Here is a 26,838-nt window from a genome sequence, read left to right as displayed (position 1 = left end):
TGCTTCCTTAGTGGCCACTGTCGTGCCCAGAGGGGCCTCAATAAACATTTATTGGTTGAATGAATGAGTGGGTAAAAGGACTGGGCCCATCTCTCACCTGTGTTTACCCACTCAGTTGCCCACACCTATTCACCCCCACTTATTCCTACTAACTCAATCACTGCCAAATTCCCACCCAGGGTCTTATGACCATTCCTCCTCTGCAATGCCAGCGCTGCAGGGCTCTGTCCCCATCGGTTCCATGGGCTTGGTGCTCCTTGCTCACCAGGGGAGCCGCTGACCAGAACAGCTCTTCTGAGCTCCTCCCTTCTCATGCTTTTATATTCCAGCTGCCTCTTCCTTCCTTCTGTGTCTCCCTTTCGTTTTCGCTCTCACCCTCCTGCACAGACACACACACACGCACAGACACACATGCACACACAGGCGCTCTCTCTGTCAATCGCATCTTTCTCCCTGTAACGCTCTTGGTTTTCATCCTCACCTCCTTCCTCTCATGCTGTCTCTCTGAGTTTATCTCCGTCCGTCTCTCCCTGGGTCTCTCTCCCTCCAGCTCTCATTTCCCCCCCGACTCTTATTCTCTTTTCTCACCCACACCTCCTCTCTCCTCATCCTCACTCTGCACCTCTCTCTCTTTCTCTCTCTCTTCCTTGAGGACACCTCTCTCCCCTCTTTCTCCCTCTCTGCTGCTTCTCTGTCTCCTCCCAGCTCTTCAGCCTGCTGGGTGGCCCACTGTCCACACCCCACTGTGCCCCTGGCTCTTCAAGAGCCCTTGGAGCCCGGTGCCTGGGTGACACAACTCTGAGGTTCCTGTGGCATCTGTTGGGGGGGGCTGGGGTCACAGCATTTCCTCCAGGGGGTGACTTGGCAGTGCTGTGCTCTTTCCTCACTTCTGCAATTCCGGACAGCAGCACGGAGCCAGGGGCTGCGGACACAGAAACTCAGACCTCGCAGTGGCAGCTGCTGCTTCTAGACAGGTAAGGAGGGGTCCCCACCCTGCCGGGCAAGGGGGAGGCATGTGAAAACATCCTCAGGAGGCCAAGTTCATGTCTCTAGACTGTGCCTAAACAGACAAGTCCTTCTATTTTTAAGAGCTTGTTTGGCATCTTCCTTGGGTCCAAGTGACCAAAGGTTCCCAGGGTCTCACTGTTCCCTTCTCTGATTTTCTGAGGCCAAGGCCGTACTGAAGTGACCTCAGACTTCCCTGTGAGTGGGTGATGGTGATGAGAGGGTGCTACCTAGAACTCAGGGAGCTGGATGCATCTGCTTTATCAGCATCTACTTTATCATCTACTGTGGCCATGTCACACCCCCATGTCTGCACCTCAGTTTCCTAAACTGTCAAATGAGGACAATGTCATCTCCCAAGCAGGATGGTCAGGAGAGGTAAAAAGTCTGGTACAGGGCTGTGTACTTAGGAATTCACTAGATACTGGGTTTTCTTGGGAGTCGTGAGGTGGTGGCAGCGGTGGCGGTGCTAATGAAGATACTCAGGTTGCTGGCACAAAGGGCTGGCCCCAAACCTGCTTCCCCCGTGAGGTGGTAGGGACAGAACACAGGCTGGTACCTTGTCTGCCAAGGGCAGGAGGTCCAGATGTGCAGGGCGCAGCTGCTGCTGGGACACTGGCTCACTGTAAAGAATGAGGGAACCAGCAGAGCCTCTTCCCAAGCACTCAGGCAGCTCTGATTTAGTTCTGACTGCATATGCAGCTGTGTTCCAAGTGCTTTGTGTGTGTATGTGTGTGTGTGTGTGTGTGTGTGTGTGTGTGTTTGTGTGAGTTGGGAGGTGCTAGGAAAGCAAAATCACCTTGCTTTTAGGTACTAACAACCCAGCCAAGGAAAGAAGTCGGCTCCAATGGTGAAGAGATAGCCCTGGGCCTGAGGTGGGCACTGGGTTTTAGTGTCAGCTTTTGCTTATAAGCTGGGACTTTGAGCCACTCAGGATCCTCACTTTCCTCCTTTAAATTTTGGGTTTGTGGAGTCCCCACTGTGGTGCAACAGGATCAGTGGCATCTCTGCAGTGCCAGGACGCAGTTTCCATCCCCGGCCCAGCACAGTGGGTTAAAGGATCTGGCGTTGCCGTAGCTACAGCTGTGGTATAGGTAAGGCCAACTTTGGCTCCTATCTGATCCCTGGTCTGGGAACTCCATATGCCATGGGGCAGCCAAAAAAGAGGAAAAAACAAAACAGAACTGTGGGTTTATAGGGAGGGTGAATTAAGAGGATGAGAAAATGCTTCGTCAATTGTAGGATGCTGCGAGAGCGGGAGTCAGTGTCTTACTGCTGATACTGACCCTACAGTTCTTACCGTCATTGCCTCAAGGAGGAGGAGTTTTTTGTTCCTTGTCTCAGCCTCATCCTTGCTCAGAGTTTGGCATGTCGTATAATCTTGCGATATGAAATGAATAGTGAATGGTAAAGTAGGATGTTGTACTTAGAAGAAGATGAACAGCGAGCCAGAGGCTCAGCATCTGAGCCCAGCTCTGCCTTCCATACTGTTGTCACCTTGCCCTAATCCTTTCTCTCCTCTGGGCCTCAATTTCCTCATCTGCCCAATGAAGATTTGAATAAGAGTCACAGTATGGCGCTAATGACAAAATGTGCCTCCAGAGCTGAGTTTCTGCTCCTGACTGCCGGTGTGTGTTTGTGTGTGTGTATGTGTGTGCGTGATAAGAGGCTGGGATCCTATTTATCCCTTTATAGGGAGACTTTTTTTTTTTTTGCCTTTTCTAGGGCCGCTCCCACCGCATATGGCGTTCCCAGGCTAGGGGTCTAATCAGAGCTATAGCCACCAGCCTACACTACAGCCACAGCAATGTGGGATCCGAGCCGCATCTGCAAACTATACCACAGCTCAGGGCAATGCTGGATCCTTAACCCACTGGGCAAAGCCAGGGATTGAACCCTCAACCTCATGGTTCCTAGTCGGATTCGTTAACCACTGTGCCGCTATGGGAACTCCTATAGGGAGACTTTTATGGAGAGACCTCCTCCTCCCTATCCCAGGCCTGTGAACATGCCCTTGTTGAGGGGAAGAGGGTGCCTCTCTTTTCCCGGGGCAGCCCCTCCTTTCCCATACTGGCCTCCCCTGCTCTCCACAGGTCAGTCCAGGAGCGGGCAACAACTGACTTATAGCCAGGAAGCACTTCCTGACAGGTCCCCGAAGAGTGTGTCTGGCTTCAGAGTGGAGCCTGTTTCCAGAAAGGCAAACCTTGGGACCCCCGTTTCTGACCAGCTGCTCTTGGTTCCTTTGCAGCCTGGCTGGAGGGGAGAGAAGTCTCTGGGGTACTTCATGTACGCGTGCGCATGTGTGCTTGAGGTTGTGTGGGGGTAGATTGGGGATTTGGCTCTGGCTAAATCCTCCTGTGCCTGGAGCACAACCAACCCATAGGTGGGCCTGGTATAGCCCAACACTTCTCAGAAGCATGCTCATCAACAAAACCAGCTGAGAGGTTGGTAACCCTTCTTCCCATGTGTCTTCAGCCAAAGAGAATCCAGAGCCAATTTGTGTGTGTGTGTGCGCGCGCACGTGTGTGTGTGTGTGTGTGTGTGTGTGTGTGTGTGTGTGTGAGAGAGAGAGAGAGACAGGGAGACAGAGGAGAGAGGACCACCACTGAGCTGTCCCTCCCCACCTTAATTCAACAAGTGGGAGACAATCAGGGCCTGAGTTTGGAGTTGAGCTCATGGCTCAAAGAGAGAAGAAAGTCACATCTTTGTGCAGATCCCTTTACAGTCTATAAAGTCCATTTCAATTTCCCAAGTCCCAGTTTCCCAAACCCTTTATCACTCCCAACAATCTTCCTTTTCACAACAGTGTTTGAAGCTGGGGTTGGGGGCATTGAGTAAACACAGGTCACAGCTGGGAAGAGACTCACTCAAGGTGGTAGGTGGCGTGGCTGAGGCCAGAGCTCAGATCCTCTGATTGCAATTCCTATGATTTCTCTTCAGCCACCCTTGGCTGTGGCTTCCAAAGAAGGTCATGTGGCTGCCTGTGTATACAGCTGATTTATTTGATCATTCATTCAACAAACGTTTTCTGAGAGGGAGAGAGGAGCCACAGTTACTGAGCAAGAATCACATGTATACATTGCTTCATTTTACTTATCACTACCCTATGAGGAAAGTTTTATTATCACCATTTTGCAGCTAAAGAACGAGAGGCCGAGGGCCAAAGATCAGCGAGGAAAGAGCAGAGCCGGGTGCAGATCCAGATCTGTGCCCTGTACCCATCATCTTCCCTTGGGCTACGCCCAAAAGATGTCAGAGTGGTTCCTGGCATAACGGGGGTTGTGCCCTTTCTGGGGAAGCCCAGAGGAAGAAGCGCCTCCTTGCTCCCTCCTCCCTGCCCTGGCTGACTTCCAGGAGGCCAGGAAGGGGGAGGGTGACTCACAGACAGATACTGTCTTGGTATCTGGGAGCCAGAAGGAGGCTCACACCAGGCTCCAGCTCCACCAATTCCATGGGAATGTGCTTGGCCAGCTGAGCCAAGACTTGAGTCTCATCAGTGTAATACAGATACCTGGGATCAGGTGGGCCCTGTGTGAGAAAGAAAGTTGGGAAACTCTGGCACCCAGGCCACCCCATCTCTGGGGCCCTAGACCCTGTCCCTGACCTCTCCCCAGACAAGGAGCTCCACTCATCCGCCAATAAATGCATCCGGCGTGATGCTAGCCTCCTTGTTCCGGAAACCATGAGGAGCCTAGTGCAGAGATCAGGATACTTGCTCCCTTAAAATGCCCTTCATGGACTTCCTTTTGTGGCTCGGCGGTTAACAACCCGACTAGGATCCATGAGGATGCGGGTTTGATCCCTGGCCTCGCTCAGTGGGTTAAGGATCCTGAGTTGCCATGAGCTGTGGTGTAGGTCACAGATGTGGCTCAGATCCTGCATTGCTGTGGCTGTGGAATAGGCCGGCAGCTGTACCGATTGGACCCCTCGCCTGGGAACCTCCATATGCTGCAGGTGCAGCCCTAAAAAGAAAAAAAAAAAAAAAAAAAGCAAACACACACACACACAAACCACAAAAAACCCCACAAAACTCCCCCGCCCCCCGCCAAAAAACACCCCTTATATCCCTCTGCTCCCTGGACAAATGGTAATGAAACCATTCCGTGAGGGGACTTGGCGTGGGAAGGCCAGGGCAACAGGTCAAGCAACAGATGAGATCAGAAGAGGAGGTAACTCATGTACTGAGCCTCAAAGATATGCAAGCATTTTAGAGCTTTAACTGCCTTCAACCTCAGAGCTGTACTGTGAGATCAATGTTGGTATTGTTTCTATGTTATAAATGCTAAGATGCACAGAGGGAAATGATTAAACTATGGTGTTTTAATGGCCCCTGGGAATCTAAGGGCTGGGAATCTAAGCCGAGGCTGGTGCGAGAGAGGTCGGAAGTGGTGGATGAGGGACGGTGTGCGTGTGTGTGTGTGTGTGTGTGTGTGTGTGTGTGAGAGAGAGAGAGAGAGAGAGAGAGAGAGAGACACCTGAGGCCCTGTACACAGGGCGTTCCCAGACCAGAAGGAAAGAGAAATCAATAACCATTATGATGCAGTGTAATGTGTTACGTCACAGGACCAACCTCTAACTCTTTCTTTGGTAGAGAAGTAAGACTAATGGTAGCCAATATTCACTGAGCTCTTTTTATGGATCAGGCATTTTCTATTTAATTCTTTCCATAACCCTAGGAGATAGGCAATATTATTATTTGTTGTGTGGTTTTTGTTTGTTTGTTTTTGTTTGGGTTTTTTATAAAGACCAGTAAACAGAGGCTCCTGGAGGTGAAATTGTCTTGGGCACAAATTGGCTGATAGTATTTTGCCAACTGTCCCCAGCTGCCATAAGAAGATGACGGGTTCCTGGAAGCTTTCAGGGTTAATGATAGATCAAGAAGCCTGATATGGGTGTCTTCAAGCTGGGAGCTTGATGTGAATCATTGCAATGGCACTGGTGTTATTTTGAGAGACATTTGGCCTAATCTGATCAGCAGATTGTCTGGATTTCCTGTAGATACAGCTCTTTAGAGCTGTTGACCATGAATACCTGGGATTGTGCTGAGAACTTTCCGTACATTATTCATTGAATCTTCATACCATGCAGGGAGACATGTGTTTGAAATATTTTCAGCTCTGTTTATAGGCGAAGGACCCGAGGCTCAGAGAATGATATGCTCAACCATGGTCATGAGGCCAGGATGTGACAGAAGCAGAATTTTTTTTTTTTGGTCTTCCATCATTTTAGGGCTGCACCCACTGCATATGGAGGTTCCCAGGCTAGGGGTCAAATCGGAGCTGTAGCTGCTGGCCTACACCACAGCTCACGGCAATGCCGGATCCTTAACCCATTGAGCGTGGCTGGGGATCAAACCCACAACCTCACGGATTAATTTCTGCTGAGCCATGATGGGAACTCCAGGATTCCCTTCCTTTTGAAGGCTGCATAGTATTCCATTATATATATACACCACATTTTGTTTATTTGTTCATCTGTTGATGGATATTCAGGTTGCTTCTACCTCCTGGCTATTGTAAATAGTGCTGCTGTGAATATGGGAGTACGAATACTTCTTCAAGATCCTGTTTTCAATTTTGGGGGATGTTTTCAATGTCAAAATCAGGTGTAAGATTTCTAGATTATATAGTAGTTCTGTTTTTAATTTTTTGAAGAATGACGGTATAGTTTTTCCTAGTGGCTTCATCCTTTTATATTCCCACCAACAGGGCGCAAGTGTTCCAGTCTGTACACATCCTGCTAACACTTAACTATTTCCTGCCATTACAATTGAGGCCATCCTAGTGGGTGTGAGGTGATGTCTCATTGTGGTGATTTGCATTTCCCTGATTATCAATGCTGAGCAGCTTTCCATATGCTTGTTGTATTTCTTCTTTGGAGGAATGTCCATTTAAGCCCCTTGCCCATTTTTTCATTGCTTTTTGTTGTTATTAAGCTGAAAGAGTTCTTTATATATTCTGGATATTAACCCTTTATCCAATATATGATTTGCAAATATTTTCTACAATCCTATCGGTTGCCTTTTACTCTGTTGTTTCCTTGGCTATTCAGAAGGTTTTAAGTTTTGTTCCAAATGTCTATTTTTTTTTCTTTTGTTACCTATGCTTTTGTTATCTACCCCAGTTATCATTGCCTATTCCAGTGTCATGAAGCTTTCCCTCTGCGTTTTCCTCTAGGAGTTTTATAGTTTCCAGTCTCTTTTTTAAAATCTTTTTTAAAAATTAAAAGATAGTTGTTTTACAACATAGTTTCCAGTCTTACATTTAGGACTTTAATCCATTTCAAGTTAATTTTTGTATGTGGTTTAAGGTAAGGGTCCATTTTCATGCTTTTGCATGGGGACATCCAGTTTTCCAAATGCTCTTTGTTGAAGAGACTGCCCTTTCCTCATTGTGTAGTCTTGGTACCCTTGTCAAAGCTCACTTGACCATATACGTGAGGATTCATTTCTGGGCTCTCTATTCTGTTCCATTGGTCTGTATGTCTATCTTGATGCCAATACCAAACTGTTTGACTATTGTATTTTGCAATATGTTTTGAATTCAGGAAGTGTGAGGCCTCCAGCTTTGCTCTTTTTTCTCAAGATTCTTTTGACTCTTTTTTTGTGTGTGTCTTTTGCCTTTTCTAGGGTTGCACCTGCAGCACATGGAGGTTCCCAGGCTAGGGGTCCAATCAGAGCTACAGCTGCGGCCTACGCCACAGCCACAGCAATGCCAGATCTGAGCTGCGTCTGCAAACTACACCACAGCTCATGGCAAAGCCGGATCCTTAACCCACTGAGTGAAGCCAGGGATCAAACCCGCAACCTCATGGTTCCTAGTCGGATTTGTTTCTGCTGTGCTGTGATGGGAACTCCAAGATCGTTTTGACTCTTGAGGGTGCTTTGTGATTCCGTATGAATTCTAGGATTGTTTTTTTCTATTTCTACAAAAAATTCCCTTGGGATTTTAATAGGGCATTGAATCTATAGATCACTTTGGGTATTATGGACATTTAAATAATAATAAGTCTTCTAATCCATGAACACAGCAGTTCTTTCCATTTATTTGTGTCTTAATTCCTTTCAGCAATGTTTTGTAGTTTTCAGTGTACAAGTCTTTTGCTTCCTTGGTTAAGTTTATTCCTAAGTATTTTATTCTTTTTGATGGTGTTGCAAGTGGGATTATTTTCTTAATTTCCTTTTCTCTTAGCAACCCCCCACACTTTTTTTTTTTTTTTTTCGTGGCCCACCCGCAGCATACAGAAGTTTCCAGGCCAGGGGCTGAATCCAAGTGGCAGCAGTGACCTATGCAGTGGCTGTGGAAACACTGGATCCTTTAACCTGCTGTGCCTGGCCAGAGATCAAACTTGTGCCTCCACAGCAACCCAAGCTGTTGCAGTCTGGTTCTTAACCTACAGTGGGAACTCCTCTTAGGCCCATTTTGTTTTTATTTATTTATTAAATTTTTTTTTCAGGAGTTCCCATCATGGCTCAGGGGAAATGAATCTGACTAGCATCCATGAGGATGCAGGTTCAAATCCTGGCTTTGGTCAATGGGTTAAGGATCCAGTGTTGCTGTGAGCTGTGGTGTAGATTGCAGACATGGCTTGGATCTCGCATTGCTGTGGCTGTGGTGTAGGCCAGCAGCTACAACTCCTATTCGACCCCTAGCCTGGGAACCTCCATATGCCTTGGGTGTGGCCCTAAAAAAAATTTTTTTTTTCTTTTTTGGCCACCCGAAGCATATGGAGTTCCTGGGCCAGGGGTCATATCTGAGCCACTGTTTCAACCTATTCTACCGCTGCAGCAGCCCCAGATCCTTTAACCCACTGTGCTGAGCTGGGATCAAACCTCTGTCCTGGTGATTCAGAGACACAACTGATCCTATCGCATGACAGCAGGAACTCATTAGGCCCACTTTAAAATCTTCATTTTACCAATGAGGAATCAGAGACTCAGAGTCATGGGGTGAATTTAGAGTTTGAACCAGGATTTGATTCCAGTTTTTTTTTTTTTTTGTCTTTTTGCTATTTCTTTGGGCCGCTCCCGCGGCATATGGAGGTTCCCAGGCTAGGGGTCTAATTGGAGCTGTAGCCACTGGCCTACGCCAGAGCCACAGCAACGCAGGATCCGAGCCGCGTCTGCAACCTACACCACGGCTCACGGCAATGCCGGATCGTTAACCCACTGAGCAAGGCCAGGGACCGAACCCGCAACCTCATGGTTCCTAGTCGGATTCGTTAACCACTGTGCCACGACGGGAACTCCTGATTCCAGTTTTAATGCTGCCTCCAGGAGTGAGATAGACATAGAGCAGGCCTTCCCCTCCCTTTGCTCCATTCAATTCCCAACTTTGGGGGGCAAAGATAAAAGGAGGGCCCCAGGTCAAAGGCATCTCTTCCTGGGAAACTGCAGCCTCTGAAGCCCCTGGCTTCAGGCCATAGGACAGGTCTGTGAATGGATGAGTTAGTTGCCCAGGGAGTGGTCTGCTTCCACCAGGGGTCACAGCTTGGCTTGGGAGAGACGGGATAGACCCTGAAGTTCAAAATCTCATCCACCAATTCCCAGCTGTGTGACTGTAGACAAGTCTGTTTCCCTCTCTGACCTCATTTTCTATCTTGGAAAAATTGGCATTTTGTAAAACTCACCTTGCAAGTCTGATTTGAAGAAGAAATAGGATCATGAGTAAGAAGTGTTTGTAGATTTAATTAGTAAATGATGCCCAGTGCCCTGCACTTAGGACTGGCTCTGGCTCCCCTCCAGTCCTGCCCTCCTCCTTGGATCCAGGGGGGGGGGTTCTCACTTGCAGCCTACGCCCCTCCCACACCCCCACGCTGCAAGGAGCTGTTGGTGCTTGAAGTAGGCTTGAACTCGAATGCAACTGATTTATAGCTTATAAATATTTAGACAGTTGCGCTCATGACCCTAAATAGCTCCACAAATATTAGGGGCCAGTCTGACTGGTAAACCCAACTTCCCAATCCGTGGTCCGCACTGGTAAAGTAATCAGTCACACAGATGTCCTTCTGCCCAGATTTCAGTGGTCGTTCCCCTCTGACTGTCTAGCCCTTTCTCCAGGTCCATTAGGGACTGGGATTGTTTCCAGACAGGATGGGAATTGGAGTCAGAGTCAGGGCTGGGACTGAACACTGCAGGGCAGAGGGTGGGAGATCCAGATGGCAGGATTCTCATGTCTCTGAATATTTATGGCCCCCTGGCCCACCCCCTAGCCCACCCAGCGTAAGTGCTAAGCCTGGGCCTGCTGCCCAGCCTTGATCCAACAGGGAGCCCAGCTCACATGTTAAGCAGTTTGAGTCGCCTCCTCCTTCTCCTTCCAAATGTTCATTGCCTTCCTGACCTGCTGAGAGCTTTATTGGCATTAGCCTGATGCCCTGTCTGGAGTTGGCAGGAAAGCCAGTATGTGAGCTACAACCCCTGGGGTCACGGGTGACCCATAGTCCCCTCCCCTGGGTCCAAGTGCCTGGGTCACTGGTGAGAGGAAGGCCTGGCCATTGGTGGCCACTTCGCATGCTTATCTTTAGAACCATCATTAGGGTTATAAGATTTTACAGATGAAGAAATTGAGACTCAGAGAGGTGAAGTCACTTGCCCAGGGTCACATAGTAAGTAAATGGCAGAGCCAGGTAAGAATCCAAGTCTTTCTGACTCCAGAGTCCTTCTCCCTACCCTGCTATGGCTCCCCCAGAGAGACTGGTCAACTTTGCTTCATGCCGGTTCCCTCTGAGTAATTGTTAGTGGTCTGGTCATTCATTTGTTCATTCATCCCCAGTGTCTGACATTAAGGATAAAGAGATTAAAAAGAGTCTCATCCCTGCCCTCAAGAAGCTCTCAACCTGGTGAGGAAACAGCCACAGAAATCGGTATTTATAGGAGTTCCCATCATGGCATAGTGGAAACAAATCCCGGGTAGGAACCATGAGGTCGCAGGTTCGATCCCTGGCCTCTCTCAATGGGTTAAGGATCCGGCGTTGCTGTGAGCTGTAGTGTAGGCCACAGACACAGCTCGGATCTGGTGTTGCTGTGGCTGTGGTGTAGGCTGGCAGCTGTAGCTCCGATTAGACCCTTAGCCTGGGAACCTCCATATGCCGCGGGTGGTTGCACAGCCAAAAAAAAAAAGAGAAATCAGTATTTACAACATACTGTATCAAGTGCTCTGCTGAGGGATGTGCCCGGTACCACGGCAACCCAGAGAAGGTTACTCATTCTGCCTGGGGCAATCAGGGAAGGAGTCCCAGAGAAAGCACTCTTTAGATTAGATCTTAAAAGATGAGTGAGATTTTGCTGGGTAAAGCAATAGGCAAAATGCATTCTCAGTAGGAGCCACAGTATGTGCAAGGCACGGAGGTTTGAGGAGAAATAGTTTTCAGAGAAGCAGCAAATTCGGTGTAGCTGGAGTAGAGGGCAAGCAGCAGTAGAGGCTGGTGGGAGATAAGGTGGGAAAGGGGCTTGCACTTGGTCCTGGGCCATGGGGGGGCCATAGAAGGTGTTAGAATAGGCAAGCATGTAGCCAGCACTGTGTTGAGGCCCAGCACTGCTCACACTTCTGTGTGCAAGTGAATCACCTGGGACTCTTCTTCCATTACAGATTCTGATACAGAAGGTCTGGGGTAGAGTTTGAGGTTCTGCATTTCAAAAATTTTTTTAAATTTATTTTAAAATTTAAAAAATTATAATTGATTTACAATGTTCTGTCAATTTCTGCTGTACGGCAAAGTGACCCAATTATACATTCTTTTTCTCACATTATCCTCCATCATGTTCCATCACAAGTGATTGGATGTAGTTCCCTGTATTGTACAGCAGGACCTCACTGCTTATCCATTCCAAATGCAGTAGTTAATAGGTTCTGCATTTCCAAGAGCCTCCCAAGTGATGCTGCTGCTGCTGCTGGTCCAAGCTCCACAGCTGGAGGAGTGAGGTTGTGGAGGGTTCACTCTGCCTTGTTTGGAGGCTGCTCTGGGGAGCAGGCAGTCACTGGTGCTCTTACATCATTGGAGAGATCAGACCTCTACTTCTTCCTGGATCAGCCCTCTCGCAGCTCTCACAAAAGGGTCAGTCTTCTTTTTTCAGCTGCACCTGAGGCCTGCAGAAGTTCTTGGGCTAGGGATCGAACCCGTGCCATAGCAGTGACAACACTGGATTTTTTTTTTTTTTAGGGCTCCTCCCAAGGCATATGGAGCTTCCCAGGCTAGAAGTCAGATCAGAGCTGTAGCTGCTGGCTTATGCCACAGCCACAGCAACACAAGATCTGAGCCGCGTCTGCGACCTGTACCACAGCTCACAGCTACGCCAGATCTTTAACCCACTGATCAAGGCCAGGGATTGAAGCCATGTCCTCGTGGATGCCAGTCAGTTTCGTTGAACCACTGAGCTATGACGGGAATTCCCCAGCTAGGCCACCAGGGAATTCCAAAAGGTCCATCTTGGTGGCTGTTAGATGTTTGTTCACTAGACAAGTGTTTATCAAGCTCCTCTTCTGGCCAAAGTTGTGCTGGGAATTGGGGCTGGAGAGGGGAATTGGAAATGCTACCTTCTGGTTCATGTCACCACCATCTTTTGCCTCCGAAATAGTCTCTTTGCTTCCATTTTTGTCCCCTACCATCCCTTCTCTGCCCAGTAGCTGCTGAGAGTCCCATCACATTATTCATCTGCTTGACACACTCCAGCAGCCCTTTGGGGTTTATAAAATAAAATCTACCCCCTTACCATGGCATTGGAGTCATTTGGCATCTGTTGCCCCATGATCTCATCTTACTCTTTCCATTTCTCTGGGGAAATGACTTCAGAAGTTCCTTGAAAATGACACATTTATTTATAGCTCAAAATGTGATGAGCTTAATCCCACTGCAGGCCCTAGCACATGCTATCCTTTGCCTGGAATACACTGCTGGATTTTTCTCTTGATTTGTTCCTTCTCACCTTTTAGATCCTAGCCAGAGGAAGACTCAGGTTTTGCAGGATCCTAAAGCTTGTACCCTTTGGGGGTCCCTCTTTGAAGAAAAGACACCAAATTATAAATATACATCTAGAAGCAAGGCCCAGGAGGGGATCTCGAAGCTTTATCATCATTGACTTGATGGTAAATCTGCCTCTGGTTTCATTTATATGTCACCTCCACTGGGAAGCCTTCCTTGGTCACTCTGTTTTAAGCAGCCCCCTATCCAATCAGCATCATGTCACTATTTTTATTGCTATTATTGAATTCACCACAATTTGAAATTACTTTGTTTGTTTATCACTCTACTCTCTCTCTCTCTCTCTCTCTCTTTTTTTTTTTTTTGCTTTTTAGGGCGTACTTGGGGCACATGGAAGTTCCCAGGCTAGGGGCTGAATTGGAGCTACAGCTAACCACAGCCACAGCAACTCGGGATCCAAGCCGTGTCTTCAGCCCACACCATAGCTCCTGGCAACCCTGGATCCCTGACTCACTGAGCAAGGCCAGGGATCAAACCCGTATCCTCATGGATACTAGTTAGGTTCATTTCCACTGCACCACAGGAAACCCAAGGCTGGATTCTTTAATCTATTGTGCTGGGCTGGGGATCAAACCTGTGCCTCCACAGTGATCAGAGCCACTGCTGTCAGATTCTTAACCCACTGCCCCCAGCAGGAACTCCTCTCTCTGCTTATTTTTGTCTGTTTTCCATGACTAGAGTATAACCTCCTTAAGGGCAGGATCTTGTCTGTTTTATTTTGCAGTGTCCCCAACACACGGCCCGTGCCCAGCAGGATGTCAGGGGAATGGATGGACATGGTCTCTGCCCTCCAGCAGCTACGCTCTAGTGGCAGGAGGACACACACAGGCAGTTTCAGTGAGCTTTGAGAGCCCAGAGGGTGGGCACTTCAGCAGGCCTGAGGAGAGAGAGCAGGATGTGAAAGAGTCAGGGAGCTGAGGAAGAACTACCTTGGTGCAAAGAGGCCTGAGCAGCCTTAAAGGATGATCACTAGTTAGCCAGGCAGAGAGGGGGAGGGAAGCATGAACGAAGGTAGGTAAATGAGCCCCCGGATCCAGAGGAGACTCGGCTGATTACATATTGGGGGATTTCAGGGGACATCTGGGTACTAAGTTTGGGATGAAGGCCGAGGGAGTGGGAGTTACATGTGGACCTATGACTTGACGGAAGGGAGCAGAAGCAGGAAGAGCCTGGGTAGTGGGTACCAGAGGCACCAAGGACTAGGCTCTGGGCAAGGGCAGAGGTTCTGCCCAAGGAACTGATTCTGGTCCTACATTTAGAAGGAAGATGCCTACCTCTGCCGGGCCTCCTGTGTGGGCCCAGTGGACGGGGGAGGCCTGAGTACACATCATCACAGGTTGGGTTCCTGGGAACCTTTCTCAAGGCATGTTTTTCCTGGGATATTTTTATTTTATTTTGTCTTTTTGTCTGCATCTGTGGCATATAGAGGTTTCCAGGCTAGTGGTCTAATCAGAGCTGTTGCCACCAGCCTACACCACAGCCACAGCAACGCCAGATCCTTAACCCACTGAGTGAGGCCAGAGATCAAACTCATAACCTCATGGTTCCTAGTCGGTTCCTAGTCGTTAACCACTGAGCCGTGACGGGAACTCCTTTCCTGGGATATTTTAAAGTAAAACCCAGATACGGTATGATCTCACCTAGACATACTTCAGTATGTGTATATAATAGATAAGGAATTTAAAATATAAAAACATATATAATCGTGATCACCACCTCACAAAATTTGCATCCATTCCCTAATTCCATCTATTCCTTTGTGTTTGCGTTCTCCCAGTTGGTTAACAAATGGTTTTCACAGTTTCTTTAGCTCAGGATACACACAAGATCCATACACAGCATTTATTTGCTCAACTCGGCCTCCTGAATGAGAATTTGATGTTCCACTTCCTCGCCCTTCATTCATTCCTCAACTCATGCTTTCAGAAACTGTTCTCCCTCTTTTCACAGGAGATGGATTCCCAAGAGGCCCTGGGCAAAGTTCGCTTTTCTGTCTGCATTGTACTGGATCTCCCAGTGGCTTTTACACTGTTGGCCACTTGCTTCCATGCTTGTGAAACTTTCTTCTGTCGGGTCTCCAGTGTGACACTCTCCGGGTTCTCTTCTTGCTGCTTGACCCAAACCGTCTCCTTCTCCTCTGACCTCTCTTTTACTTATTTATTTTTTCTCTTTTTAGGGCCACACCTGTGGCCTACGGAAGTTCCCAGCCTAGGGATCCAATTGGAGCTGTAGCTGCTGGCCTATGCCACAGCCAGATCTGAGCCACATCTGTGACCTACACCACAGCTCATGGCCATGCTAGATCCTTAACCCACTGAGCGAGACCAGGGATCGAACTTGCGTCCTTATGGATGCTTGTTGGGTGCACCACTGCTTCGCCACCAGTTTTCAGTGTTTAACCCTGGGTCCTCTTGGATGTTTCAGAGGAAAGCATTCTTGTAGGTCTCCCAGGGAATTCATCCTCCTCACCCCACATACTTCCTTCTCAGTGTCATCTCCATGAAGACAGACACCACCCAGCTCCATCATCTGGGCCGGAAACCTGGCAGTCCTGACTCCTCCCTTTCTCTCACCCAGTATCCCAGGTCTCACTATGTTCTGTCCCTTTGATCTCCCAAATCATTTTCACAAGCATCCATTTCCATCTGCTCTGCCACAGTCCAAGCCTCCTGTGACTCACTGGACAGTTGCAATGATCTCTTTGCTCTCTCCCTGCCGCTGATCTGATGCCCCTCCCGTTTATTCTGCACACAGCAGTCAAAGCCATCTTCCACAAACTCTAAACTCTCACAATGATTCTTCATTTTCTGCAGAATCCAGTACAAAGTCCTTTAGCATAGGATTCAAGACCCTGCTTCAGTTGGCTGATGCTTACTGGGTAGGCCTTATGTTTCCTCACCCCATGCCTACCTTTAAGTTTTAGCCAAACCAAATGTCTCAAGTTCCCTGAGAACAGGGGACATCCTCTCCTATTCTTCCAGGGTTCTTCTGTCTCCCAGCTGCATCAGGCTAACTCCTTCTCTCCCTTCAGAATCAGCAGGAGTTGTTCCCGACCCTCAACTCTGGGCTGCAGGCCCCGCTCAGAACCACCCTGACAGCTACAACCTTGACCATTATAACACTTACTACTTTTCTATTTCTGAGTCTTTCTTGCAAAAAGGCCTGAGAGGAGTTCCCATGGTGGCTTAGCAAAAACGATGCTGACTAGCATCCATGAGGACTCAGGTTCCAACCCTGGCTTCGCTCAGTGGGTTGAGAATCCAGCGTGGCTGGGAGCTGTGGTGTAGGTCGCAGACGTGGGTAGGATCCCACGTGGCTGTGGCTGAGGTGCCGGCAGCAACAGCTCTGATTTGACCCCTAGCCTGGGAACTTCCATATGCCATGGGTGTGGCCCTAAAAAGACCAAAAAACCAAACCAAGACAAAAGACAAACAAAGCAAGCAAACAAAATGGCCTGAGAACCCCTGACGGCTAATCTCTGAGGATAGTTGTCCCTGCCCTCACTGAGCTGAAGCCTAAACCCAAGAAGAGGAAGGCACTTACTTATGGTTGGGGGTGAGGGGTGGGGTGGGGGATGGATAGAGACATGACTTCCTCACAGACCTGGAGTGAGCATCACACACTGCCCAGCTGTGGGCTGCCTCCCTGCCTCTCAGGCCCTGGGAACGCAATCCCCTAAGGCAAGAGACCGGCAGGAAAAAGAATCAAGGCCGGCCCCAAAGGAACCATCCTCTTAGGCGCAGGGGAAACGGAGGGAGGGGGAGTGAGCTGAGGTTATGGATCATTCATTTGCAAATCTTCTGGTCTCAGGACTTACGGAGGGTCCAAGAGAGCTTTTGTTTACATGGGTTATAGCCACCAAGTTTTACCACATTCGAAATGAAAACTATCCATTCTAAAATGTTTTGTTTTAAACTATAGAGACCGATAATAAACTCATTTCTTGTTAACATAAATAACATTTTTTGTGGAAAATAGCTGAAAATTTAAAAACATAAACAATTTAGTGAGAAGAGTAGCATTAATTTACATTTTTCGTGCGTCTCTTTAATGTTCAGTTTAATAGAAGACAGCTGCGTTCTCATACCCACTTCTGCCTTGAGTCTATGTGATGTGTTGTTTTGGTTGAAGTTTATGAAAGAAATCTGCCCTCACACAGATGTGTATTTGTAAAGGGAGGACTATTTTAGTGGTTTTTTCGTATAATTGGTGATACTCTTCTTTGATCAGCACTCCACAAATGGTAGTTTCTTAAAGGTTAGTTGCAGTGTGGAATCTGAATCATATCAATGAACTTTTTGTCATCTGTTAACACTGTAATGTATTGGTCTGTTTCCCTTTGAGTCCTTTTCCTCTCTGTAATTTCGAAACATCATACTTTCCTCCTTTGGAAAACAATGGTTCACTGAGATAAGCAGTTCTTCCAAATATTGACCTTTCATTACAAAATATTGGGCATTCCCATTGTGACACAACAGAAACAAATCCGACTAGTATCCATGAGGATGTAGGTTTGATCCCTGGCCTTGCTCAGTGGGTCAGGGGGGTCCGGCGTTCCGTGGTGGCTCACAGACGAGGTTTGGATCCTGTGTTGCTGTGGCTGTGGCATAGGCCAGCGGCTACAGCTCTGATTCGACCCTAGTCTGGGAATCTCCATATGCCCTGGATGCAGTCCTAAAAAGACAAAAAAAAAAAAAAAATTGGCTTTTTGTTTTCTCTCTTTTTTGGCTGCCCCACAGCATATGGAGTTCCTGGGCCAGGGATCAGATCAGATATGAGGTTGTAACCTAAGCTGCAGCTGAGGCAAACCGGGTCCTTAACCTACTGTGCCGCACCAGGGATTGAATCTGCGTCCCAGTGCTCCCGAGATGCCACTGATCCCCATTGCACCACAGCAGGAACCCCTGAAAATGGCTTTTTTTTTTTCATCTTTTTGTCTTTTTAGGGCCACACCTGCAGCATATGGAGGTTCCCAGGCTAGGGGTCTAATCGGAACTGTTGCTGCTGGCCTACGTCAGAGCCACAGCAATGTAGGATCCGAGCGGTGTCTGTGACCTACACCACAGCTCACGGCAACGCCGGATCCTTAACCCACTGAGCGAGGCCAGGGACCGAACCTGCAACCTCATGTTTCCTAGTCGGATTCGTTAATCACTGAACCATGACGGGAACTCCTAAAATTGGCTTTTTAAAAATTTTTTTGTACTGAGTACGTGGTTGTGAAGAATATGACTCTTATAATAGCCTGGTGTCTCTGCCTTGATTTGTGCCAATGAGCCAGATGTTGGGCTTACCATTTTGTACCATCAGCATGAATGTCAACACAGTGAAAGGGCAAATAATGTCTTGGTATTATGATTATGATAGTTTTGACCTTACAGTTCCCCTGAAAAATTTCAGAGATAGACCTCTCTCATTCCTCATTTACGTGGCCTACACTTTGAGAATTATCCTACACTTTGGGGATCAGATGGCAGTGGAAAAGTTCCAGCTTTAGGAGTTGAAAAGTTCCCAGCTGAGAAGAATTTAGCAATTTTACTTCTGGAGAAGGAGCATAAAACTGTAATTCAGGAGCTCCCACTGTGGCATAGTGGGTTAAGGAGCTCCAGCTTGGATTTGATCCCCAGACTTGGGGCTTCCATATGCTACCTCTGAAAAAGGAAAAACAAAAAACCCCAAAAACACCACTATGTAATTTAAATCAGCTATGTAATTCACAAGGTGACTTGAGAGTGTTTTTTGTTTTTAAAGGAATCCCAATGGCTTATTGCAATAAGTGGAATTTATTCAATTAACACAGACAAACCACCACCACAGTAAATGGAGCAAAGAACAAAATTTTTGCCAATCAATAGAATTCCAATTACAGCCAGTACTTTCTTTAAACTCATCTGTAAGTATCTATAGACTTCACCAAGTATTTTCACTGCTCTTGGGCTTCCTAAGGGATGGGTGTAATTAACAAAGCTTATTACCCATTCCTTTTATTTATTGGTTCATGGTGCTGGAATAGTGTTGAATAGACAGACAAGGTCCTTGATCTTGCTCACAGTTAAGTGGGAGAGCACGAAACAATCATACAAACACGAATATGATTACAATTGTGCTAAGATTTAAGAAGTTCAGGGAGGGAGTTCCCTGGTGTTCTAGTGGTTGGAACTCAGCACTCTCACTGCTGTGGTCTGGGATCAATCCCTGGCCTGGGAACTGAGATCCCACTTCAAGCCGCACAAGTACAGGGAGCTTTGAGATGGGACTTGACCTGACCTGGAGGTCACTGAAGATCTCCCTGAAGAGGTGAAATTCAGCTAAGGTCCGAAGCATGAGTTGGCCAGGTGGAAGCGGGGTGTGGCTGGGGAAGGATGTTTAAGGCAGGGGCATGGGTATGGGTGGAGGCCGAGACAAGAAAAATCTGGGTGGGAAGTCCATTTTGGCTGGAGCCTTAGTGAGAAGGTGGCACTAGATAGGATGGCACTCTATAGCTTCCTGTTCTGTAAATGAGGATTTTATCTTTTATCTCAAAAGGACTTTTGTGGGACTCAGGGGAGGTAGGGCATGGGTACCTGGCTCCAAAAGAGGTGCTCCAGAGTGTTGATTGTCTTCCTTGCTTCTCACTCCCAATTCCCTGCTCTTTTCACTGTACTAGGATATACGGTGAGCGTTGAACTTTGCTTCATCCCAGCTGAGCCTCTGCCATCCTATTCCCTCCAGCTCCAACACAGACATCAAAGGGGCTTCCAGGCTCTTGTATGGCAACATAGTGGGAAGAACAAGGGGGAGGAAGGGAAAAACTGGTTTTGAAGGAGAGTGGATGGAGGTGAAGAACTGTTGAGAATGGACCAGACTTTAAGTAGCAGGACTATGGCTAGTTTTAATCTTTAATATATGTTTGAATTAGAGTTCCCATCGTGGTGCAGGGGAAACAAATCCGACTAGGAACCGTGAGGTTGTGGGTTCGATCCCTGGCCTCGCTCAGTGGGTTAAGGATCCGGCGTTGCCGTGAGCTGTGGTGTAGGTTGCAGATGTGGCTTGGATCCTGCGTTGCTGTGGCTGTGGTGTAGAGCGGCAGCTGTAGCTCCGATTAGACTCGTAGCCTGGGAAATTCCATATGCTGCAGATGCAGCCCTAAAAAGGAAAAAAAATATATATATATATATTTGAATCTTGAACAACTTAGGAGTGGGGGGGAGGGGTGCCAACCCTCCAAGCAGTTGAAAATCTGCTTCTAACTTACAGTTGGCTCCATGCCTGTGAATTCGACCAACCATGGGTCATGTAGTATCATAGTATGCATTTAATTTTTAAAAATCCATGTATAAATGGACCCACACAACTCAAACCTATGTTGTTTAAGGGTCCACTGTACTTAAACCTTTTGCTCTGAAATAATTTTAGGCCTCAAAAGTTGCAAAGTAATACAAAGAGTTTATGTCTGCTCTTCTCCCAACATTCTCAATTTATAAAACCAAAATACAATGATCAAAACTAGGAAATGAGCATGGATACAGTACTATCTAAATTATAGACCTTATTTGAACTTCACCAGTTTTTCCTTTAATGATTTTTTCTGTTCCCAGATACAACACAGGATCCCACATTGCACTAAGCTTTCCCACATCTCCTTCAAATCCTCTGATCTTAGATGATTCCTCAGTCCTTCATGACCTTGTCAGTTTTGATCAGTCATTTTGTAGAATGTCTCACAGTTTGATTTTGTCTGATGTTTTCTCATGACTGAATTGAGAGTATGCATTTTTGGCAAGAATATCACAGAAGTGATGTGTCCTTTTCAGTACATCATATCAGGGTATGTGATGTTGACATGCCTTTTTTTCCCCCCTTATTTGGCCATATGGATTCCTTGGCCAGAGATCGAATCCAAGCTGGAGCTGTGACCTATGCCACAGCCGTGCAATGCTGGATCCTTAGTCTACTGTGCTGGGCCAGGGATCAAATCTGCAGAGGCACTGTTGATCCACAGTGGGAAAGTCTGATGTTGACACGTCTTAATGACGATGCTACTCTTGGTGAAATTGTTGTCTACTGGGTTTTTCCACTGTATACTTTCCCCCTTTTTTTTTTCTTTTTGGCCATGCCCTCAGATTGCAGAAGTTCCTGGGCCAGGAACCAGACACACATTACAGCTGTGATAATGCTGGATCCTTAGCCCACTGAGCCACAAAGGGAACCCCTGTATAGTTTTCTTTTAAAATTATATTTAAAAACTAAATTACTCAACCAATAAATGCTCCTAAAAAGTTCAAACAAACAAAAAGTATAAAGTACATAAACTTCTCACCAAGCCCTCCTCATCTTCCCAGAGGTTACTCACCACTGTCAACTCTTTGAGATGTATCCTCCTAGATCATTTTCCATATCATATACACATATGTAATGGGGTCATGCCAACTTTTTTGTTTTGTTTTAAGTAACAATATTATCCAGGGATAGCTTTCCATGTCAGTACAATCAGATCTCATTCTTTCTAATTAATGGCTATTATTTCATTGCCTGGGTGACCCGAATATACTTCTCTGTATTTTCCAGATTTATGAACACAAAAATTATTTTTTAACATGGAACGTTTTACCATCAACATTTTCTTTCTTTCTTCCTTTCTTCCTTCCTTCCTTTCTTTCTTTTCTTCCCTCCTTCCTTCCTTCCTTCCTTCCTTCTTTTCTTTCTTTCTTTCTTTCTTTCTTTCTTTCTTTCTTTCTTTCTTTCTTTCTTTCTTTCTTTCTTTCTTTCTTTCTTTCTTTCTTTCTTTCTTTCTTTCTTTCTTTCTTTCTTTCTTTCTTTCTTTCTTTCTTTCTTTCTTTCCCTTCCTTCCTTCTTTCATTTTTTTGACTATTTTAGGGCCACACCCACAGCACATGGAGGTTCCCAGGCTAGGGGTTGAATCAGAGCTGAAACTGCCGTCCTACACCACAGCCACAGCAACATGGGATCCAAGCCGCATCTTTGACCTTCACCACAGTTCACGGCAATGCCGGATCCTTAACCCACAGAGCAAGGCCAGGGATTGAACCCGCATCCTCATGGATACTAGTTGGGTTTGTTAACCGCTGAGCCATGATAGAAACTCTGTACCATCCAAATTTTTATTTCGGGGAGTTCTGATGTGGCTCAGTGGTAATGAAGCTGACTAGTATTCACGAGGATGAAGGTTCGATCCCTGACCTTACTCAGTGGGTTAAGGATCCAACATTGCTGCAAGCTGTGGTGTAGGTCACAGATGTGACTTGGATCTGGCATGGCTCTGGCTGTGGCATGGGCTGGCAGCTGCAGCTCTGATTCACCCCCTAACCTGGGAACTTCCATATGCCAAAGGTATGGCCCAAAAATGAAAAAAAAAATCAAATTTCAAAAGAAAAATATTCAAATTTTGTAAGAAAATTAAAAATTTTATAATATAGATTTTCATATATTTCATCACCAGAAATAGATTATCCAAAACTTCAAGTTAAAATCACCTAAAGAATAAAAAGTTAGGAGTTCCCGTTGTGGCTCAGCAGTTAACAAACCCGACTAGGATCCAGGAGGACGTGGGTTCGATCCCTGGCCTTGCTCTGTGGGTTAAGGATCCAGTGTTGCCATCAGCTGTGGTGTTAAGTCAAAGATATGGCTCGAGGATCTGGCATTGCTGTGGCTGTGGTGTAGGCCTGCAGCTGTAGCTCCGATTCGACCCCTAGACTGGGAACTTCCATATGCCGCAGGTGCGGCCACCAAACAAAAGCAAGAATAAAAAGGTATATTTTAATTTATTTTTTTATTTTAATTTTTTGTCTGTTTGCGATTTCTTGGATTGCTCCCGCGGCATATGGAGGTTCCCAGGCTAGGGGTCGAATCGGAGCTGTAGCCACCGGCCTACGCCACAACCACAGCAACGAGGGATCCGAGCTGAGTCTGCAACCTACACCACAGCTCACGGCCACACCGTATCGTTAACCCACTGAGCAAGGCCAGGGATCAAACCCGCAACCTCATTGTTCTTAGTTAGATTTGTTAACCACTGCGCCACGACGGGAACTCCTAAAAAGGTTGTGGCGCAGTGGTTAACGAATCCGACTAGGAACCATGAGGTTGCAGGTTCGGTCCCTGCCCTTGCTCAGTGGGTTAACGATCCCGCGTTGCCGTGAGCTGTGGTGTAGGTTGCAGACGTGGCTCGGATCCTGCGTTGCTGTGGCTCTGGCGTAGGCCGGTGGCTCCAGCTCCGATTGGACCCCAAGCCTGGGAACCTCCATATGCCGAGGGAGCGGCCCAAGAAATAGCAACAACAACAACAAAAAAGACAAAAAGACAAAAAAAAAGGTATATTTTTAAATGGGACAAGAGAAAAGAAAATAAACTGCCACTGATTTTACTGAATCTCAGATGCCATTTATTTTAAAAACATCATTATTTTATGTAGGAAGAAAAAAATTGCCGATGAATTGGAAGAGGCCAACAATATGAGAGTTTTTAAAATGTGCAAAATGAGAGTCTTGGAATTGAGTAAATAAGAGTTCCTTATTGGCCCTTAATTAACCAGAATTCCTGTGGGTCTTCCAGGCACAGGAAGGATCCTATGACCAGCTGCCCCCTCCAGCCCATAAGGATGGAGCCAAATGATTCCTGGCGTGTGGACTCTGAGTTCCGATACACACTCTTCCCGATTTTTTACAGCATCATCTTTGTGCTGGGGGTCGTTGCCAACAGCTACGTGCTGTGGGTCTTTGCCCGCGTGTACCCCTCCAAGAAATTGAATGAGATAAAGATCTTTATGTTGAACCTCACCATGGCGGACCTGCTCTTCCTGGTCACTCTGCCCCTGTGGATCATCTACTACTACCATGAGGGCAACTGGATTCTTCCCAAATTCCTGTGCAACCTGGCTGGCTGCTTCTTCTTCATTAACACCTACTGCTCAGTGTCCTTCCTGGCTGTCATCACTTACAACCGCTTCCAGGCCGTGACACGGCCCATCAAGACCGCTCAGGCCACCACCCGCAAGCGTGGCATCTCTTTGTCCCTGATCATCTGGGTGGCCATGGTGGCCGCCGCCTCCTACTTCTTCGTCCTGGACTCCACCAACATCGAGCTCAGCAAGACCGGCGCGGGGAACGTCACTCGCTGCTTTGAGCATTACGAGAAGGGCAGCATGCCCGTACTCATCATCCACATCTTCCTCGTGTTCAGCTTCTTCCTCGTCTTCCTCATCATTCTCTTCTGCAACCTGGTTATCATCCGCACGCTGCTCACACAGTCCGTGCAGATGCAGCGCAACGCAGAGGTCAAGCGCCGGGCACTCTGGATGGTCTGCACGGTCTTGGCTGTGTTCATCATCTGCTTCGTGCCCCACCACATCGTGCAGCTGCCCTGGACCCTGGCCGAGCTGGGCTTCCAGAGCGGCAACTTCCACCAGGCTATTAACGACGCGCATCAGATCACTCTCTGCCTCCTCAGTACCAACTGTGTCTTAGACCCCATCATCTACTGTTTCCTCACCAAGAAGTTCCGCAAGCACCTTTCTGAGAAGTTCTACAGTTTGCGTGGCAGCCGGAAATGCTCCCGGGTCACCACAGAGACGGGCACAGAAGTGGTCGTGCCGCTCAGCCAGGTCCCTGTCAATTCCCTCAAAAAGTAGCAGGCCCAGAGGCTTCTCCTTCATGGACATCACGGACTGATCTGGGGGAAAAAAGGGGTGTTCTCTGTGGTCCTGGCACCTCCTCCCTGGGCACCGGTGGCCTTTTAGGTATGGAGGCTGCCTCATTGATGTGGAGACAAAGGTAGAGCCAGACTGCTGGGACATCCAGAGCTTGAATGAGCCCCATTCAGCCACCTTGGGCACTTGCCCTAATAACCTTGGCAGGTAACCTCATCCTGAGCGCCTGAGTCTGATGGCACTGGGAGGAATTTCAGGACCAGGAGCATCCGTGGGCACAGACCCTGAGCCACCCAGTTGACCCCATCAGCGCAGCAGTCCCAGACTCATCTGGGAGTCTAACCTAACATTTTGGGCAGCTACTCCTTTTATCACTCTCAAGACAGATCAGGGGTTATGGAACAGGTGCTCCCCAGGCGGTGTGGCACTATCTTTGGGACAGACTTTTTAGCTAGAATTGTGCCACGCAAGGTCTTTGGGACACTTCTTAGGGGAACCTGCTCCTGACTCACCTTCCCTGCATGGCAACCAGGGAAGATAAAACACACGTAGGTGGAAAGTTAGGACGGGGAGGGAGCCTGTTTCCTGAGGCAGGTGTGTCTTTCTGCACAGGTCTGGGTCAGCTCTGGGGCAGTGGGAGAGATAAAACCACCACATCCGTTTTTTCATCTCGACAAGGGACTCTGATGAAATAGCTCCTGTGGGGCAGCCACCCACTGTGGGTGAGCATAGCTTCCTCAAAACCAAACAGGCCATCCAGACCTCCGCAGTGCACGGAGGCTTCCAAGGGGAAGGGCGCTTGGGCGGAGAAGTGTCTCGGGTGGGTGGGGCCTCCAGAGTGGAAGGAGCCGGTCAGCTCTTCTCCCTACCTCACTTTCGGGGGGGGGGGGTCCCTCTTGCCTTAGCTTCCAGGGGGTGAGGGGGCAGCTATGATCCCGAGGGCAGGCAGGCGCTCTGAATTCTGGGCACAGACCAGACCAGGGGCTTAGAGGAGGCTTTCCTGGTTTCCAGAGCCCTGTGGTCCTTCTGAGAACGCTTCCCCCCTTCCAGCCAGTGTCCCCACAAAGCCAGGATCCTTGTTTCCTGGATACTGCATTGATCGTCATAACTGCCTCCCAGAGACCTGCTTGAGTCTGGATGGGAGCTGCTGGTGGGATGGAGCAGACAGGGACTAGAGGGACCCAGCCGAGTACTTGAACTTTGGTATCACAGAGACCAAGCTTCAAGTCATGGCTTTGCCACTTCCTGCCCAGGGACTGTGAGCTGAATTTCCTACCTCATAGAGTTGTTACGAGGAGCAGACACTTCTTGCTCAGGGTGAGTGCTCATCCCACATTTTCCCTTTTTTTGAGAATTTGTTCCCCCTAATCCTCTGAGGGCAGCTGAAGGGTGAGCTCCTGGCTCTAGTGGGGCCAGTCGTGTTCTCTCTCAGGGATAAGTGGCAAGATTCAGGGATGCTTTCTTTCTTTCTTTTCTTTCTTCCTTCCCTCCTTCCTTCCTTTCCTCCTTCCTCCCTTCCTTCCTTCCTCCCTCCCTCTCTCTCCCTCTCTCTCTTTCTCTCTTTCTTTCTTTCTATCTTTTGAGGGCCGCACCTGTGGCACATGGAGGTTCCCAGGCTAGGGGTCTAATCTGAGCTATAGCCATCGGCCTACACCATAGCCACAGCAACACCAGATCCGAGCCGTGTCTGCGACCTACACCACAGCTCACAGCGACTCCGCATCCTTAACCCACTGAGCAAGGCTGGGAATTGAACCTGCAACCTCATGGTCCCTAGTCGGATTCGTTTCCTCTGCACCACGACGGGAACTCCACGGGATGCTCTTTCAGGTTCCGTGGGCCACTTACCTGAAGATATATAAACTCTTGAGCTGTGAGTGTGTGTGTGTGTGTGTGTGTGTGTGTGTGTGTGTTCGCGGCTGGTAGGGGAGGCACTTGCATGAACTTTGTAGAGAAAACGGCTCTGCTCAGAAAGGAGATGGAGGTAGATGTGCAGAGAAAAGCGGAGTGGGGGTGGGTGGGGGGCACTGTAGGGCCTGGAGAGAGAAGGTGGTGGCACTTCCAGGGGCTGCTGGCTCCTTTCCTCCAGGCCCAGCCCTTCCCAAAACTCATGCACTGCCTCCTTTGGATTCTTGTGAGATTCCCTTGTTAGGATATATTCTCTTATTTCGCTTATGCTGATTTGAGTATCTATTTCTTACAAGCAAAAGATC

At 47.9% G+C, this 26,838-nt stretch overlaps 1 protein-coding gene across 3 annotated transcripts; it reads left to right on the top strand.

Annotated features, from left to right (window-relative positions):
• Nucleotides 1–381: 381 nt before the first annotated feature.
• PTAFR (platelet activating factor receptor) lies at nt 382–26,178 on the top strand. 3 transcript variants are annotated; one of them, XM_047792861.1, is made up of 3 exons: nt 382–974; nt 12,933–13,085; nt 23,533–26,178. In XM_047792861.1, the coding sequence occupies exon 3, from the start codon at nt 23,549–23,551 to the stop codon at nt 24,605–24,607; it is 1,059 nt and encodes a 352-aa protein (XP_047648817.1). In that variant the 5' UTR covers nt 382–974; nt 12,933–13,085; nt 23,533–23,548; the 3' UTR covers nt 24,608–26,178. The 3 variants fall into 3 exon arrangements, with proteins under 3 accessions (XP_047648817.1, XP_047648814.1, XP_047648816.1); XM_047792858.1 differs by lacking the exon at nt 12,933–13,085; XM_047792860.1 differs by lacking the exon at nt 12,933–13,085 and having other exon boundaries at nt 23,393–26,178.
• The last annotated feature ends 660 nt before the right edge of the window (nt 26,179–26,838 follow it).

Source organism: Phacochoerus africanus, chromosome 8 (genome assembly GCF_016906955.1).
Source record: "Phacochoerus africanus isolate WHEZ1 chromosome 8, ROS_Pafr_v1, whole genome shotgun sequence".
Classification (NCBI taxonomy): domain Eukaryota; kingdom Metazoa; phylum Chordata; class Mammalia; order Artiodactyla; family Suidae; genus Phacochoerus; species Phacochoerus africanus.
Note: the sequence above shows the minus strand (reverse complement) of the source record. Positions and strands in the feature narration are given on the sequence as shown.